This window comes from Polistes canadensis, unplaced genomic scaffold, assembly GCF_001313835.1.
Source record: "Polistes canadensis isolate GaletaPanama2010 unplaced genomic scaffold, ASM131383v1 scaffold_209, whole genome shotgun sequence".
Taxonomy (NCBI): Eukaryota; Metazoa; Arthropoda; class Insecta; order Hymenoptera; family Vespidae; genus Polistes; species Polistes canadensis.
The window spans coordinates 199228-218721 of record NW_014569756.1 but is presented as its reverse complement, the minus strand read 5'-3'; the positions used below and the strand labels follow the sequence as shown (position 1 = coordinate 218721).

At 35.5% G+C, this 19494-nt stretch overlaps 2 protein-coding genes across 7 annotated transcripts in view; one reads left to right on the top strand and one right to left on the bottom strand.

Annotated features, from left to right (window-relative positions):
- Positions 1–19494, bottom strand: part of LOC106789956 (ABC transporter A family member 1-like) — a 25430-nt gene that overhangs the window by 4485 nt on the left and 1451 nt on the right. The window contains exons 2-24 of one of the 6 annotated variants that reach the window (XM_014754542.1): positions 16042–16881; positions 13101–13222; positions 7501–7674; positions 7232–7413; positions 6392–6596; positions 6207–6282; positions 5894–6047; positions 5606–5792; positions 5344–5487; positions 5102–5252; positions 4480–5006; positions 3977–4326; positions 3445–3742; positions 3336–3375; positions 2983–3243; positions 2606–2873; positions 2348–2522; positions 1921–2257; positions 1523–1797; positions 1276–1422; positions 808–1190; positions 522–729; positions 102–441 (exon numbers count right to left, since the gene is read on the bottom strand). In XM_014754542.1, coding sequence (XP_014610028.1) covers positions 102–441; positions 522–729; positions 808–1190; positions 1276–1422; positions 1523–1797; positions 1921–2257; positions 2348–2522; positions 2606–2873; positions 2983–3243; positions 3336–3375; positions 3445–3742; positions 3977–4326; positions 4480–5006; positions 5102–5252; positions 5344–5487; positions 5606–5792; positions 5894–6047; positions 6207–6282; positions 6392–6596; positions 7232–7413; positions 7501–7674; positions 13101–13193 — 4975 coding nt within the window. In that variant the 5' untranslated portion in view covers positions 13194–13222; positions 16042–16881. The other 5 variants (XM_014754540.1, XM_014754539.1, XM_014754538.1 and 2 more) reach the window with 5 other exon arrangements.
- Positions 7686–10478, top strand: LOC106789960 (tubulin polyglutamylase complex subunit 2). The gene is made up of 2 exons (XM_014754545.1): positions 7686–8658; positions 8996–10478. The coding sequence occupies exons 1-2, from the start codon at positions 8388–8390 to the stop codon at positions 9658–9660; spliced, it is 936 nt and encodes a 311-aa protein (XP_014610031.1). The 5' UTR covers positions 7686–8387; the 3' UTR covers positions 9661–10478.

The following is a 19494-nucleotide window of genomic DNA, read 5'->3' as shown; positions in this document are numbered from 1 at the left end:
TTAAAAATTTTATAATTGTTATTCTTTTTAGTTTTTTTGCTCCATAAGCGTATTTAAAATTAATTAATTTTTTTTCGATAAAAAAATACTCTCTCTCTCACCCTTCTCCAACTGCATAAAGCACTCGGCCAGCGAGTTCACTGCGTGTTGAGGAACGGCGAAAACCAATCTATCTGCAAAGCTTTCTTCTACAGTTGCATCAGGAAAGAGACCAGCAACGAATTCTTTTAATGCAGATAATCTATCACTGGAAGGCGTAGTCGGGGTGCAATCGCCACCCAATAGTTTCATTTCTAAAGTGTACCCAGCACCGTAAAGATTTTTAAGATGTTGCGTCGAACCTATACATCTCAGTTCACCTTTGACCATTATACCGACTCTGGAACACAATGCATCTGCTTCTTCCATTGAGTGAGTTGTAAGAATTGCTCCTCGACCGCCCTATTGTAGAAATTCACGAAGATTAGAAAAAAAGAAAAATATGAAAAACCGAGTGAAGGCTCGTAGTGTTTCGATGGTACCTGAAAACTAGCAAGAATGGTATCCCATAGGAATCTCTTTGACCTAGGATCCATACCCGTACTAGGCTCATCCATTAAAACAACCTTTGGTCCTCCAACCATTGCCATTGCAAAGCTGAGTTTTCTTCTAGTACCACCTGAGCATTCTTGAGTTTGTTTATCGGCATGTTCATGTATTTGAAGACCGGATAGATAGAGATCAACAATTCTGAAATAATATTGTTAGTTTAGAAGATTATAAATTTATTATTATAAACACACAGGATAAAAGTTATTTTAAAATTACCTATTAATCTCTCCCCAAGGTACACCACGAATGGCTGCGTAGCATTCCAAATGTTCTCGTACCGTAATGTTCTTCCATTGGGCATCGTGTTGAGGACAATATCCCATTTGTCTGAATGCTTCTTCAATGTGAGAGTGAATATTGCTTCCACCAATTTGTACTCTACCACGTGTCGCTGCTTCCTCTGCAATAATGATCTTCATCGTAGTAGTTTTACCGGCACCGTTATGACCCAACAGTCCGAATACTTCGCCCGGTTCAACGGCCAATGATAGATTTCGTACGGCGACTTTTTGTTGCATTTGCGGTGTTGTTTCTTCCTCCCGTTTGGTACAACAGCTACAAGAAACTGCTTCTCGTTGGCGATATTCTTTTCGTAGATTCTAACGTGTTTAATAATCATGTGATCAATATCATGCTCATATCATATTTAACATGTTCATCATTTTCAGTAGAAAATAATTTTACCTGGACAAGTACCACTGGTGGTTGTTGAGCGGAAGGTGACGTAATAAGATTGAACACTCTCTGTCTTTCATTTTTGACGTCAGAATCTTCGTGATCGCCTATATCGGAATTTTCCATGATCTCCTCGCCGATAGAACCACCATTTCTCTATACAAACATACCACACAAGTTATACATTTATTTGTATGCATATATATACTTACGTAATGACGAAAAAAAAAAAGAAAAATAGAAAAAATCTTCTAACCAGGAAGTGTTTGAAGAGATCGCTAACGTTTCCACCGCTTTTCTTGATGTCCAATAATAGCAACACAAAGAACCATAATGGACAATGTAAGAGTACACCAACGGCCATTAAAATGATCTCTGTAGTAAGATAGTCTGACATCGTTAAATGATGGCAAGCAGCATTGATGGAGCACATTAAATGGACGCGATCTACATAGTACACCGCTGCGAAGGGCACGTACATGGTATTTAACAGAGAAAAAACCACATGCAAAGCGAACGCTGCTGTACCACCTTAAACAAATTATTATATTTTATATTGGTTAAATAAATATTAATATTATATTTATATGTATTTATATTATATTTTATTATTATTATATTATTTTTTTATTATTAATAATATATGTTATTTACCGACGCCTAGCATGTCTAGTATGACGACAAGCAGAAACGGTATAAGTCCAAGGAATGTTGCAATATTGGGTAAAATACTTTGTGCAGAGTCCATCTTATCAAAGATATAACTCCAACATGTCGAGAAAAGAATGGACGAAGGGCAGTATAACATCAAAAGGGCACCAAGGGTGATGAGTGCTGGTGGTTCTTGAAGCGAAGGCACGTCGAAAAGAAATATAATGCCGACGATGCATAAACAAATAAATGTCATCAGGCCGACGAGGACAATGAAATAGGAAAGGAAGTACATTGGAAATGACAGACCATTGACGCGCAATTGATTCTTTGCTTTTATCTAAAAATCAAATTATATAGGTATATATATTTATATAATCTCGTTGCGTTTTGGAAAATGAAATAATATTTTCAATAAAATGATCCTTACTTCTCGATCGTAAACCATATCAACTGCTAACGTGATCGGTAATAAAACAAAATCCATTCCAATAAATAATGCTGAACTGGCAATGCCTACATTAAATTCTTGTGGCTGTGATGTCTGTTGAAACGGATGAGTCTTTACTTCAATTGGAGGAACATCGTCCTTTCCAGCTACCAATCTGTTTGTAACGAAATTATTGCAATAATTATTGCAATTTGGAATCTCTTTTTTTTTTTTAAGAACGAGGAATAATATACATACCTATAATAAGTATTTAACAGTACATTCACTAAGATGGGCAAAGAATGTTGCATAGTATCGTTATATACGATCGTTAAATTCATTTTAGGGAAGTTGTATTCATTGATATTAAATGCTGCCATGTGTGGTGCGTTTTTTAACAAACTAACGAAATTTCCATCGTATTCATCGACGTGCTTAACATCTTGATTTATACCATCCATCAAAGGCGTTATGTCAACTTTGGTATTATTCACATATAAGATTTTCGTCTTATTGCCGTAGGTTTCTAAAAAATGTACAGAAAAAGAGAGAGAGAACAAATATCTTAAATGTTAATAGATATTTCGATGATACTTGAAATAATATATTATATGTAAGAAGTTAGATAAGCGTACCACTATTAAGTTCAAGAGATTGCATCTTAATTTCGACCGTTTGAATACTGTTTATGTAGAGACCGAGGATTATGAGAGCAAGAGGAGCAATGATGGTGAAGTAAAGTAGTTGAATGTTTCTAAACAGCCTGAGTATCCTTAGGCGAAGCATGGCGTAAAGAATTTGAAGGAAGTTAGGCCGAATTTTGATGGGGTCTAAGCCAAGGCCGAGAACAGGAGGATTCCTATCATTGTGAATTCCATCTGGTAGATCACCTGCTCCTGTAATACAACATAATTGTAAACAAAATATTTAATTAACGAATTAATTAATGAATTAATTTTCCATTTAACAAATATAAACATTCAATTACCTTTTGCTTGACCATCATTTTGAACGATAACACCTTCGTTCTGTAAACTCTGGTACGATGTACTTTTCGACTGCAAGGACAACGATCTACTAAGTGCACGATTACGAACCATTTTCTTAGACAGATTATCCATGGTACACTCCGTTTCCTCGTCTTTTTCCAGATGTAAAAATACTTCTTCCAGGGTCGTCATAGATACTCCATAACTACTGATACCCAACCTACTCGATCTCGTTTTGATTTCGTGCTCGATAGCCGAAAAAAGTGAGGCGAAATTTTCCACTGAATTATGAGGCAAGATGAAGCTCAATTCACGACCATGACGTCTTGCTTTTTCGGCTTTCGTTACGTGAGACGATACTAATCGCGCTATCGCATGTTCCCTTGCGTTGCCTTCGAGTACAAGACTGGAATGATAAATCAACCAAAAATTATTAACAAAAAGTAACATATGTGCCGGTAATTATGGCAATAAATCGAGTTAAAAAATTACAAGAAAAACACAAATTTATCTTATGAGTTATTTTATAATATAAATAATTATAGAATATAAATTAAATCATAAGATTAATTTTGTTTCTTTTTTTTGTTTCTATTTTTAGGTATACACACGCGTATTTTATATTATATTTGGTACTCACGTTAAATGATAACCGATGCCAAACTTGTTTTTTAAGAACAATGAACTACCGCAACATCTCAATCTTCCTTTACTTATAACTGCTTTCCTGTCAGCTAATATGTCTGCTTCATCCATAAAATGAGTCGTTAAAAGAATGACTTTACCATGCCTTCTGGATTGCAAGAAAGACCACATTTGTCTTCTTGAGTATGGATCCACTCCAGCTGTGGGCTCATCAAGGATAATGATCTTAGGGTCACCGATAATGGCGATACCTACTGAGAGCTTTCTCTTCTGACCACCGCTTAAGTATTTTGCAAAAGTATCTGCTTTTTCAACCAAATCGATATCTTTTAACGTTTTCTTTACCTGTAATATTCGACACATAATTATTGAACGTTTTATATGATAGTTAAAAATAGAAAAAGAATGGAAGATGAACTGCAACTGTAATATATATAAAAAAGAAAAAAAAACAAAAATAAGAAACAAATTATTTACAAGCTTTAAATATTGTCATACCTCGTATTCGATCATCGATTTTGGAATGCAACGTACAGCAGCAAAAAATTCGAGATGTTCTCTAGGTGTTAAAAGATCAAACAGAATGTCATGCTGAGGACATACACCTGTCATACTTCTAATCACCTGCATATCGTTCGAATCTCGTACGTCATATCCAAAAATCAAAGCTGTACCGGCTGTTGGCGATGTCAATCCCGTGAGTATATTAAACAACGTGGTTTTACCGGCACCATTGTGTCCTAGTATTGCTGTTATTTGTCCCTCATAAATTGTTAAATTGATACCATTGACTGCTTTAATTTCAGGCTTACGACATTTCTGATAAGATTTAAATAAATCTACGATTCTAATCGCTTCCCTTCCTTTCATCTCACGAACAACCGGTTCAACGTCTCGACTTGTTTCTTCCCCGGGTATAAACGAATTAGATTCCCCGTTAGACGATGGTACCCTTTGAACTTTACGTTGGCACCAAAATCCGGGCGTGAAACAGAACCACGGGTGTCTTTTCGTGCCGTATTCGCCTATTAATCAAAATGTCATTAAGGATAATCGTTTTTTTTTTCAATTATCATTGAATAAATCATCAGAAAAGAAATACATTATTCCTTAAACATACTTGGAATAACCGAGTCCAAGTAATATGCTATGGAAGCATATAAGAATATGTCTAAAGTCATCATAATGAGACTTCCCCCGAAAGGCATACCAGGACCGGACCAGAGATTATCGAAATTGACTCCTTCTCCTAGTAAATCCAGGACCAAGGCCTAATAAATAACTCGTAATTAATAAAAAATAAATAATTTATCGATACGAAGAGATTTAATTGTTGCTTAAACGTTTACAAAAAAAACTTGCCTTGTCCATGGCCAATGCAACACCCGTGGGACTTATAAGTGATACCAACCAAAATGAGATCGAGCTAGAATCATCTACGAATACTTGAATGAAGTACATCAAACTTAGTATCGTTACTGCAAAGTTTCCAAGAACACCGGCAGTCTAAAACAAGATACGAGTATGAGATGTTCGCTTTGAAATCCGAAATGTTTGGCTAATAATGTTACATTCAAATCGATCGCAGATCACCTATTTAATTGATCCTAACGTAAATACTTACTCGAGATTTGTCAAAGAACGGTGTTATCATGAAGGCAAACATGATGACGGAAAAACTATAAAGTACTACAAGGAGAAATATCGGTAAAAAGTGCGTATGCTGAAACATTTGTAGAGTGAAGAGTAATATAACCGCGACTGCAGAAAGTAACAATACGAAGATGCTGTAGATAATGAACCAGGATATCCTAAAGCACAACAGACGATTTATCAATATTAAATGTATTTAATGCATACATTAGAATTTATTAATTTCATCATCATTTATATATACAATATATTCACTTACCAAAATACAGAGTCCTTAAGACCCATAATTTTCATTCCTTCTTTAATCTTATTCTCTTTTTCACCGACAATTAATATCAAGAGATAAGTAATGAACTGTGAAAGTGCTAAGACCATGTACAAAGGAATAACCACTCTAAAAGCTAGCATCCAATCTAAAAAATGTATTATAATGTTGCATTAAGAAAAAACATTATTCCATCATCATTTCTTTAAGGAAAATAAATAAGCTTTGAAAAAGAAAGAGAGAAAGAGAGAGAGAAAGAGAGAGAGAGAAAGAGAGAGAGAGAGAGAGAGAGAGAGAGTTAACTTACCAGCGGTAAACGCTTCTTTCGGAAACATTTCTAATGTTATATTTGGAATGGTTACGTCGATGTTTTGCGTGTCAAACTGTAGTAAAGAAGGAAGTAATACATTAGAAGATCTATTTCGTAAGAGAGAAGAAGAGGGAGTGCAAAAAGTAAGCAATATAATCCAAGACTATAAGTAACTGGCGTACCCTTATCTTCGTAATATCCATTAGCATTTGTAAAGCTAGGAAGCCAGAATGCAAGTAGTTAATCACGGGACATGATCCGCCAGTTTCTATCGACAGAACGTCACCCATCCAATGGCTGGTATCCTTCCGGCAAGTAACCGGAGCGGAATAGAGTTCAGTAGGCGAAGGAGGCGATGTATACGAAGGATTTGTTCTAATCTCGTATCTAAAAAGTACAAGTAGTCACTTATTCCTAATCACCCTTCAATTTGGATTAGATATTAAAAAAAAAGAAAGGAAGAAAAAGAGTAGCATTTCGTGTATGCAGATAATCAACTGTATCAAAGTAGCAATTTAATACATTCCACTTTGAAATAGCAATCTATCCACAGCCAAAAGGTTCGACATTACTTGCTGATTTCTGAAATGTCCAATATGCCCAGAATCAGAGGAAGACCGTTAACTTTGGAGATTTACTCTTAGTTTTTTATTTAATTCTTGATTTAAATTGTTTTTATTTTCTTTTTTAACACGCGAATGAGGCCCTAGGTTGCAGCCCATAATAAAAACCTTACCTAAAAATACTTCCTCGTCTGGGAATATGTCCGGTTGTCGTTAAAAATAAGGACAATATTTATTTAACGAAAAAAACAATTCAAAGAAGAGAAATATTCATTATTTGGTCAAAAAATGTAAAACATACTACTAATAAGTTTTCGTTGACTCATAAATCTGCTTCGGTTATTCAAAAGGCATTTATTTTTTTTTACGAATATAATATTTCTTTAAATTTATGTAGTTATTCGAAACTTTTGGCTGGTAGTATATGTATAATGTGTATACATGTAAATACAGTCTTACAGAAGACGTTGAGTGATCGGTTGAGAGTCCTCGAAGATCACAGCCAGAGGTATACTGTATGGATCTCTCCAATAAGCTGCCTGTAGATCATCTTTCGTATCGAATATCATGAAATTCAAAGGTAATTTCCCAGGGTAATCCCACATAGACAACCATAGCGTGTTCATCGAATTTAAGAATGCCTAGAAGACGAATCGATGCTATCAACAAATTTGAATTGGTTTTACGAGATACATGTATATGTTTATACGTATCTAATGAAAACTTACGATAGTTTCTGTCGAATTAGGTACCACAGCTATCGTATTGTTCTTATAACCATTGAATAACTCGAATATATTTTCTTCATGCCTTCTCGTCGTCATTGCAGGATAATTTGGATTAGGTATCAACACCTTTATCACTATTAGAATTCCTAGAGTGTAAAGAGGCAGGAAGATCTCCTACAATAATAACAAAAATAAAAATAAAATGGTAATTCATTGCATGGATAAAAGATCTCGTAAATATCATTTTATTACATTCTCGGCTTGTTCCAGAGTAATTATTTAACGTCATAAGAGAAACATATTAGCAGCATCAACGAACACATTAATGATAGAAAATAAAATAAAATGAAATAGTCGGAGCGTAAGAGTTCGTTCAAAACTCCCACATTTTGCTGGGAACAATGAAAGGTTTTTATGACTAATCCTTACGATCCCCTTCAAGTTCGTCCCACCAATGATGATGGAAGATAATGAAGGGTGACTGAAAATCATATGTTACGAGTAACGTAATTCGTATGTAAAAGTGAAACACATGGGTTAATTTGTTTTTCATGTATTTTTTTTCTCTTTTCATAAGGGTGAGGTTTCCTCGTATGATTCGAACCCTCCTTGTTCCTTGAAAAAATATCTTCCCCTCGTATGGACATATGTATCTGTTTGATGAGAATCGTATGCACAGGAACCAAGCCGTGTTCGATACGCTCGTGTTGAGCGTACTTCGAGGGTGAATAGGAAAGCACCGTGTGTTCGGCTTTGTTATACTGTTGCCATGACGATAAACAAGTTAAACGAAAGCGATATTTTCGAGTAGCCAGCCAGCTTCTTCGTCTACCTCGGTTATCCTGTCGGAAAGAAAACTGGCGCAGTTTTACAATAGAAAATCAAAGATGGATTCGCGCGAACGCAGTGAAACGATGTCATTTTTCGTCGACGCCGTTCCCGAAGATTCCTTTTACGAAAATTTAACATTAGGTGTCGTCAAGATACTCGACAATTTGCCATGCGTTAAAAATGTTCGCGTAGACAGGCGTAACGGTTGCGAACGAAACGCCATTGCGAATTGGGAGCAACGACACGGCTGCGTGCTGCCAGAAGACGTAAAGAATTTCTATGCTTCGATCGATGGTTTTCTACTACAGTGGAATCTCGAGATAGCGGGTATGTGTATTTGGATATTTTTTTTTTCTTTCTTCTATTCTCGTATGAGATATCTGTCTCGTTGTAAAATATTTCTTCGAAACAATCACGCATCTTCCACTTGACGTTTATACTTATGATAAAGACTCGATCATTTCAACTATTTTCATTTGACATATTTCTTTTCTCTATTTCTTTCCCATTTCTTTCTATTGCTTTTTTATGTTAATTATTGTATTAAAGAATATATTTTTCAAGGACATCGTATGCGTCAATTGTCTATTATCAATAGCATCGAGTTGTTGCTTGTTTGAGATAAGAGGGATATCGAATTAGCGAGTCACTCATTCGTATACAGGCGAAGAATTTCCGGTAGGGCGAATGGAGATAGGCAAGCTGTCGTCTCTAAAACGTTACCTCGGTGTTGGGAAGGATCGACAACAACAAAGTGTAACGACAACGGCAACGACAACGACAACGACGACAACCACAACGACGTCGATGACGAGTCTGGTCTCGGGTGAAAGAGGAACCGACATCGAACCGGAAGTCGAGATATTCGTAGGAAGTACAGAGAACGTTGTTCCTGGTACTTCGAAGATTACCACGACTAATCCACGTGGTTCGAAACTCTTCGAGATAGTTAGATGCTTTCCTACAACAATAGACGCTAAAGTGTACTTGGCATATCCAAGCAAAGTTGAACAAAAGTCACCCGAAATTTGGCTACATCAGGAAACTACCGATAGATGGTATCATCTGGCCGACAATTTTACCAAATACTTTCGTATGATGTTGGTCCATCTTGGTTTGCCTGTTTGGCAATGCTGCGTCGTTGGTTTACCTTTGCCAACTTGGGTCGAGCAAGTCTATTTCTTGGTCGGGCCTCATCTTTTGCCAAACACAGTCGAACCAACCGAGACAATTTCTACTAATCTATGGAACAATGGTCCTACCAATCTACTAGATCCTAGCATTTTCAGGAATATGGAAAATAAGCTAAGGAATTCAAAAAAGAAGTGATCTTTTTTCCATGGGTTTGCTGTCCTCCTTGATCATCCCAATAAATCTTTCTCTTCTATTCTTTCGAAAGGGAAAGAAAAAAAAAAGAAATGACAAAAATAACAGAAGAGAGAGAGGGAGAAAAAAATAGATCGAAGGAAGGATCACTTGGCGATCCATCAAATGCACGACGCCTACGTCTTCTCTCGAAAGAAAATAAAAGAATCGAGCACGCGTAAAAATGTCTTAGGAACGAAGATGGAAAGCAATATCATATCTACGGTGGAAAGGGGATGGGTGGGATGGGATGGGATGGGGGATCGAGGTACTGTAGTAAAAGGTGACGTTTGAAAAAATCAACACCTCGGGTTTTTTTTTTCCTACGTCGAAGATAATTTCTCCAAATACGAGAGAGAGGGAGAGAGAGAGAGAGAGCAATGGAAAGCTTTCGATGTTATCAATAACTTTCGAGAGAATAGCAATAGCTATATCATTGGTATATATGTAGATATTGAAATTGAATTGGCACACGATCTCTTCCTCTCTCTCTCTCTCTCTCTCTCTCTCCCTCCCCCTTTTCACTTTATCTCTATTTTACTTTCCTCGGTTGTTATTTAATGCGCGTTATTACGGATAAGCTCGTTAACTCGATCCTTAAATCATCGTCGAATATTTTAAAAGGAATTGGAACGCGTATTAAAATGATTGCGAAAAGAATTTAACGATCAACGATATTTGTTTTATCGAATACAAAATTTTCTAACGACCTAGAAGAAAGTTAATAAAATTCTTAACGTTATTTATATATTCGAACTCGTATTAGCATCGATACAGTTTTATATACTTTCTTTTTTTCTTTTTTTTTTTCGATAATATCGTTGTAAGATAGAAAGAGAATATTATCGATCATGCGTTGTTCGAGCCAAAATATAATATCTGCCCTGTTTTTTTCTATTCCCTTCTATTGTGTCATGGTTGATCTAGAAAAATAAAATCTAACTTAGGACGAAAAATAAAATGGAAAAAGGAAGAAGAAGAAGAAGATAAAAATGGAAGAAAAATAAAAGCAAAAGGAAAAATTTGAAAATGGAAGCTTTACTTTAAATCCATCTACCCTTTTACCATCCACTATTACTGCTACTACTACTATTACTAGTAGTAGTACTGCTAGTACTAACAGCAGAGCAGCAATAAACGATTCTTCTCTTCTTCTTCTTCTTCTTCTTCTCCTCTTCGACCCTTGGCCCAGTTGGCACGGTACGCACGCAAAAATGGCAGCGCACTGCTGCGACTGGCAGCACGCCGTCGTTTCGTACTTGGCTACTGCGGCTAACCGTGAAACGCAGTCGTTTCGTCGCCATAGAACAAACCTATCTAAAACTTTTTATTTCTTTTTACCGCTTGTTCCAAACTCACATAGTGAGAGAGACTTCACTTCCTATTGCGGACAAATCCTTTGGCACTCCTAACGCATATTCCTTTATTCTTTTTCCTTATTTCTTCTTCTTCTTCTTCTTATTATTATTATTTTTTTTATTATTATTATTATTGTTATTATTATTCTTATACTTATCCATTTTCCATTCTTCGTCAATATCGATCGTTAGAGAATATTCGTGATCAGAAAGAGAAAGATAAGAGAATAACTGTGTTAAAGGCTTTCAAGTAGAACGAATTTTTCTTTCTTTAACAAGAAATACAAAAATATTGGTTTATTTCGTCATAGTTTAATACAATACTTTCATTAATTATTCTCAACAAGTCAAAGTTAATACAGGGTGCATGTAAAATTTCAATCGATCTTTTTCTTTATACATGGTATCGTAAGTATATCCAGGCTCTACCATCGATCTTCGATGTTCCTCTATTTTCGTACTCCTCGCGAATTTCCTAAGCAGAAAATTTGACGTGGCACGAACCAACACGGTCATTCTTTTTTCTCTCTCTCTTTCTCTCTCTGTTTCATGCTTTCATCTCTTCATTATAGATTTTCATTACCTCTTTTTTCAACATTTTTGATTCGTGAACAATCCTCGCTGATGATGATGATTCTCCCGTTAAAAATAATCCGTGAAATATCATTGATTTTTCCTGCTTATCCCCCCCCCCTCGCCTGAACATTTATTTTATTTCAAGTTCCAATTTCGAGCTGACGCTTTAATCGCCGGAACAAGAGCACGCTGTGTTTCTACAATTTGTGTATACGTGCAACATATATACATATATCTGCTGCTGCTGTGTGTGTGTGTGTGTAAAAACGTGTATACATATATGAATATTTGTATTTCCAAACAGGATCCTACCGAGAGTGATCAACGTGGGAGAGTAAAGTATAAATGTACGTATCTTAAACGAATAAACTACACGCCGAACTACACAGTCGATCAATGTTGGTGATATTGAAAAAGCTTTGATATACAGACGAGAATAATTATTGATTCTATTTGTCCTAATATTCATCCATATAATCGATAAAATAAAAGAAATCCTAAATAGACATAAACCAAATGACTCGTTATTTTCGTCAAAATTTAAACGATTCATTCGTTGAACAATCATTCGATTATTCGATAACGTTTGCCAAATCGTTACCCATCTTTTTACCTATTACTTTACCCCCCCCCCCTCCTGTTCCATTTCTTTTTTCATAGGAAAATGAAATTGTGTCACACAAAACACACGCGCCACTGACCAAACAACCCTACCGAAAATTAACACGATTTTCAAATTCTTTTCTGCTCAATATATCACAAGAAGAAGGACAGTGATACATCGCGTGCGTTAAACGTGAAGTTTTCGTCGGGGAAAAAAATCTTTCTTTCCTTTTTTTTTTTTTTGCCAGATCTGTTTCATTTTAGTTTATTACTCCGTATTAAATGATGGATACGTTATACGTTTCGTCGTTGATACATATGTATCGAATTTAACGTCGTTGAAAAGAAACACATGATACTTTTTCAAGTAGATTGATTATACAACATGACGTTATAGTCTCATCGGATGTTATAACATTCCTTTGTCATTATCGTATTTACTAGTATCAATGCGTACAGTTAATCCACGTGCATAAGCTATTAACAAGTGCAAACGCATAAGCGGATCTCTCTATTCATTTAATCATTGATCAAAATAGCAAAGCTTAGTTTTACTAACCACACTTTACAAACTTATGTTTTATTCATGTTTATCAATACCAAGAATTAGAAATATTTCGTTGATTAAATTCATGAATAATTTCATGTTTCCTCGTACCTATAATTAATTACTCTTCCATTGGAACGATATTTGCAAATGAATATTTGAGAATGTATGAAGAATCGAATAAATCTACGATATAATTTGAAACATCTATTTTCTTGGGGGAGGGGGCGGGAGAGAATAAATATATAAATATAAAAATAATAATAATAATTCACAAAAAGCAAAAAATAGAATGAAATATATTTATATGATAAACGTACCGCGGTGGTCTTCCGCTTTTCACGTTTCTTCAGCAGAAGATTTCTCACGAGCATTGCTCGTAGCTGAGACAAGTAGATCCCGCACGAATCCATCCTGCGAGATAAACTCGTCCTCTGTATTTCTGCAAATAAAAAACCAAATATATATATAATATTAGTCCTAGAAAAAAGAACAAACAAATTGTACAAGATGATACTACAAGCAATAAAATAATATTTGGCTATTGTTTCTAGAAAAATTGACAAAAAAAGAAGCCGAAAGAGTAAATCTATTTAATGGTCATATTACTTGGGTTAATGACATAAATAAAATAGATTTATTCGTATAGTATTTGTTGATCCAAGTAGATAATAAATGGTATTGAAAATCACGCCCTTCTAATGAGGTACCACAAGAAATGTCTAGGACATGGTCGATAACTCGTATTTTGTACTATTTAAATGTTCCCGAGCATAAGAAAGAGCTAACATAAGTAAACGAGAACATATGTCAAGGCCTTCCTAAGGTTTCTTAACTGTACCGCGTGTATCGCTTCTATCGAGAAACCTATCTTGATTATCGACTTTTCGTAACATGATTAGAGCCAATCTCTTCTTGGCCAATTAGATTTTATTAGACGGAAGACAAAGATATGTAATAATTAATAACAAAAGAGATGTACTTTAATATTGCATCATCTGCAAAGGACAAAGAATTAGGGCTCATGAACGTGTCAATGAATTTTCATTTCTTTTCCCGATATTTTTTCTTTCGAATTTATTTGTTAAATTTGTTAAATAAAAGAGAGAGAAAGAGCGAGAGAAATTCATTGGGGAAAAAATTGTAGAAATTGTCCAATGTAATTGGACACGTACTTTGAACAAAGACCGAACACGAAGCTTTTTTTTTCTTTTTTTTTTTTTCTCCATAGAATTGCAATGAAACGAAAGCAGAAAATAAGATCGTTCGGTAGTACTTGTTAACTTGACGGATCGATAATCACGCCTCTTTGTCAACTCTTACCACCTTTTGTATCGGCTCAGCTCGGCTCAGATATTCTAGCCTTCGGCATTTCAAAAAAGAAACATCGGCATTAGAATTATTTGGAAAAGAGAAAGAGAATGAGTTTACAAAGTGATACTACGTGCTAGAGCAGTCATCGTTTGTAAAAATAGTCTCTCGACCTATGACTAATCATTTTCTACCAAAAATTCTTTTAATTCTGACGTAACCGTTAAAGAAAATAACTCGCGATTGAATGTCATCCGTAAAATTTCAATGTATCTCTTTCAAAAATACAACTAACATCTCTTTCTTTTTTATATTGAAATTTTCCAAATTTCATTTATCAAAAACACGTGTATTTCGTTTCAAAGATGTAACATAAATAAAAACATTAATTTAATCGTTATCGCAGGGATAGTAGATCTATTTAAACTAGTTCATCTTTTCTAGGTTTTCTTTTTATATTGTTTTTTATTTTTTTTTTATCTTTTCTTTCGTAAAAGGCATCAAACGAACGTTATCAAGTTTCATTGAAGACTCCCTTGACATTTCTCGAGAGTTATCAAAATTGTTAAAACCAGACTGTCGATCCTAAATTATACATTATCGTCGAGAAAATTTTCTGCCGTGACGGAAAGAGAGTCAGCTGCAAAATTGCAGCCAACCACATCAAACGTGTATGCAAACTCTGACGTAACTTAGCGACACGAACGATTCTGAAAAATGAGTTCAAAGAATATATAAACGATTAATTTTTATTATTATTTATTTTTTTTCTTTTTTTTTTTTTTCATTTACTTTTAATAATCCATAAACAAATCTGAAGGAGAAAGTATTTGCTTAGCTCGAGATGAAAAGAAATAGAAGAGGAAGGACAAGAAAAATGACTTGAACTCGTTTTATATGAGATGTTTCTTTTGCCATAAATCTGACGTAGTGAAGAAAACTTGAACTCGTTTTATAAGACTTTTCTTTCTCTCTCTCTCTCTCTCTCTCTCTCTCTCTCTCTCTCTCACACGCTTTCTCCGTCTGATTTTTCTTCTTCTTCTTTTTCTTTCCCCTTTTTCTTTTCATTTACGTCATTCGACATGGAGAACGTCACGAAACACTATTTCCTTTCTCATCGTACTTCCGTTCAGTCGTGTTCGGTCAACGAGCAACGAGCAGCTGTACGTCACCGGAAGGATGACGCGTTAAAGAGCATTAACACTGCCTTATGAAACTGGAGGGATATCGTACTTACACTTACCCGCTCAAATGAAAATGAGAAAGAGAGAGAATTCTAACAAAAGAAAAGAAAGATATATATATATATTAATTTCAATCAAAAAAAAAAAATTACGTATAAACGAAAAAATTGAAACGAAAGATTTGTAGGGATTTAACGAAATGTAAAATAAAAAGAAAAATCTTTCTACCAGTGGGGTAAGCTTTTCGACGCAAAGATTATCTGGGATATAAAATTTTGATGATAAAAAATAATCTTCCTCGAGTGAGCTTCCTAATATCAGGATTTTCTAAAATACAAAATTCTATGATAGAAAATAATCCTACTCCAAGGGGAACTTTAAGATATTAGAATCTCTTGGGTGGTATAAAATCGACAGTTTAAATCAAGATAAATGATCGAGTCAAAGAAATAAAGAAATAGCTAGGATAAAAGGATTGAAAAGTTTCAAAATGAGAGTATATGTGTTACCACCGTGAAACACAGAAATTGGAGAATGTCAAGATTCACATGGTCGCTTGTGGTGTATGTCCGCAATATTAATGCATAAGAATAAACCCAAATATTCAATCTTTCACCGATGTATTTGGTATGCGTTGACATTTAGCCATGTGAATCTTGACATTCTTCAATTTCGGTCTTTCATAATAAAATATATACATATCAGAAATAAGGATAGATGGATAAAAATAGAGATAGAGGAAGAAAAGGGTGATGTAGGGACTTACGTTTGTCACGAATCGTGCGAGGAATAGAGGCAAAGAGAGAGCATACGAGGAATCTAGTCCGTTGATCTCTCTCAGTTGGTGTAACCGCTTCCGCAGAAGAAATAGAAGTTGTTGATGTTGATGTTGTTGTTGTTGTTGCTGTTGTTGTTTTCGTTATTTTTGTTGTCTTTGATAATACCACTGATCGAAGAGGTATAAGCGCAGTTGAAGCCGTTGCTATCGTTGATTCCGCCGTTTCTGGTGCCGCCGTTGTAGCCGATTTCGTTGGTGCCGGTCTCGATCGATCGGACAAACTTGCAATAAGATCTTACTGTCGTCTTGCTTCGCACGTAATTGCCAACATCGAGACGAGGAAGGTAAAAGAATTCAAAGCCACGTCGTCTCTCTCTTTTAATTTCGCGACCCTTTATCGCCATCCTTTGCTTTCTCTATCTCGAATGTTGATAATAACACTTATTTTGCCGTTTATCGGTAAGATTTTAATACTATGATTATTTCAATTGAATTTTCTTTTTATTTTTATTCTATTCTCGTATTTCTTTTCGAAGAATCTACTATCTATCCTCTTGTTTGATCACTAATGTTCAGTGAAGCACAGTTCAAGGGAGAAACTGGAAAGACTGTGAGAGTGATAGAAACAAATATTAAAAGGGAGAGAAAGACATGGAAAAAGGGAGGATAGTGAAAGATTAAAAGGAAGGACGAAGATAGGATTATATCACGTGGCTGGATTTAGAATTGTTTGTCGTGTCTCGTCGTCCTTTTTCCTCGACTTAGTGCCATTCACACGAACTAGATCCTCGCGAAGTTCACCGGGATGCGATCGGTCTCCTTTTTCATCTACGAATATGATAGAGAAGATATTGGATGTATTTTCTCTTTTCCATAATCTCGTTTTTTCTTAAAAAGCTTTAACTATCGACGAACATCGTGTAGAGATTTCATGAATCTCTCTCTCTCTCTCTCTCTCTCTATCTTTTCTTTGCCATTTTTTTACCTTACGATAATCTAACAATTGAATCGATTAAAGAATTAATGAAGTCAATATTTTTATTGTTACTCGTATCGGTACGTATGTACGTATGTAAATGTGTATGTACTTACGTACATTTCTTTTTTTTTTGAAAATTTGAATATGAAAAAATGAAATATATTTGTTGAATACATTAATGCATTATTTATATACCAAAAGAAAATTATTTGTATGAAAAAGTAATTGAAAGTACTCTCTCTCTCTCTCTCTTGAGAGTTTATATTTGATATTAATAGAAAAATTTTCAAAGTTTTGCGATAGTAATAGATGTACTTGATTAACTGATGGTTAAATCATAAATGACGAGAAACTTTGAACATTATTTAAGGATAAACTTAAACACTTGCAACAAAACGTGAAAGAGAAATAGAAGAGCAAAAAGAAAAGGATGGGCCATGAAAACAAAAAAGATCAAGCCAAGAGAAAACGATATACGTTTCGGGTTTTAACGTTGTAACAGAGACACAGGAAACAAGCAATTCGATTGTCATGTTAACGAAGAGGGTTACTACTAAAAGGTTTATTTTAAAGGGATACACCCTTCGTAATATCGAACGATTCATTTTTAAACGGTGCGGCTAACTAACTCCCTCGATAAGTTTTGTTCTATGTTCTTTTTCGTTCTATTCGCGGTTTCTTTTTCCCACATAAATAATAGAGTCGAAGTAGAAAAGGGGAGAAAAGCTCCCCATTGGGGTCGTCACCCTGAGACACAAGGAATCGTCAAGGTAAGAACGGACGAGTAGACACGATGTCGCCAACTCGTCCATTCCCCTTAACGACGAAAGCAACCCTATGTCGCAACGACAACGACCACACGACAATGACGACGATGACGACAACGACAATGGCGACGTAGATGATGACGACAGCCCACCAATCACCCTGAACTTTTCGTTCTTTATCCAAGATATAGACCTTTACGTTAGAGTAACGAAAGAAAAACGTGGGTTGACCAGTCGGTTAAATGAAATTCGCGGGACGATCAAAGAAATTCATTCGAGATATCTCGGATTCTTGAACAAGTACAGGAAACTCTTGTTTCCTGGCTCCCACGTAGAATTGATCATTGTGAGGATAAAACGTTACCCGTTTATAATGGATCAAGCTATCATGAACTTAATTTTTCTCTCTTATATCGTAGTTAATCTCACGACCGTCAATTTTATAATATTTTCGTTCGGAACCGACGACGTTTTGTAGCTACGATTAAATGATTAACAACGGAGGAAGAATAAGGTCAAACTAAACTGAACTAGATTGAGATGAGATTGTATTTGAGTGATGATTTTTTCGAATTTATCGCGAAACGAGGAGAGTAAGGTAAACCCGAGACAGTTTAATTTCATTAATGTCGAAAGTTTTCGATTGCCAGTTCTAAATTTGTTTGGGTTATAGGTAAGTATCTTTGAATGAAGTAGGTAAGTACATACATAATCGTTCTGGATGCAAACAAGCTGTTAACGTGTAAATTATATATCTAACCTTTTGGCCAAGCCTGTACACACGAAATGGCGATTTCATTGACGCCAATGAAAGTTAATACTTAAGCAAACATATTTCGAAGAACTCGAAATCATGACACAAATAAAGAAAAAGATAGAAGGAAAGAAAGAGCATGTTAAACAGTGAGAAAGAGAAAGAGAGGGGCGAGAGAAAAGAGGTAATGAAAAAGAGAGAGAGAGAGAGAGAGAGAGAGAATGGAGAAGGTACGTTGTGAGTCGGGTCTATCGACCGACAAGAATCAGAGGGCGTAAGAGGGTCAGAGGGAAGAACGAGGAGGTTTTGCTGTTCGGTGAGGTCGGACAGACCGGTGGTCTCAATAAATGACCAAAGCGAAGAAGGGTGAGCTCCGTTGATTTTTTACCATCGAACCGGATCGTATAATCAAGAAAGAAAAAGATAGAGAAAGAGAACGAGAAAGAGAGAGAGAAAGAGAGAGAGAGACCGATTCACGCTAATGTTTCAGCATACACGCGTTCAACCCTCTTTTCCAAACAGTCATGATCGTTTTATCGCCAGAGGTCACTGATAGTCGCCCTCGCCCTCGTCCTCGTGGTGGTGAACAGGAACTTATCTTCTTTCTCGTTAGAAAATGATCACTAAATCGCTCGAATACTCGCCAAAAAAGAATAACCACTTCAAAAACTATTTTTTTTTTAAACGTCGATACTAATACATTGGAATTTATGTTCGGGAAAAAGAAAAATATGAAAGACAATTACAGAATAACGTCATTTTTCGTTGAATTTAATCAATCAAATTTCCAGACATGATGTTATTCCAATTATCTTGCACGAGGCATCCTTCCAAGTGAAAACCATTTTCAAAGATCCTAAACTCACTCCCCTTCTTTCTTTCTCTCTCTCTCTCTCTCTCTCTCTCTCTCTCTCTCTCTCTCTCTCTCTCTCTCTCTCTCT

What these genes read in the sequence shown, in the direction of transcription:
- LOC106789960 (XM_014754545.1), top strand. Translation starts at nt 8,388, where the DNA reads ATGGATTCGCGCGAACGCAGTGAAACGATGTCATTTTTCGTCGACGCC. An exon ending in GTGGAATCTCGAGATAGCGG is followed by an intron (nt 8,659 to 8,995) that starts GTATGTGTATTT and finishes ATTCGTATACAG; the next exon opens with GCGAAGAATTTCCGGTAGGG.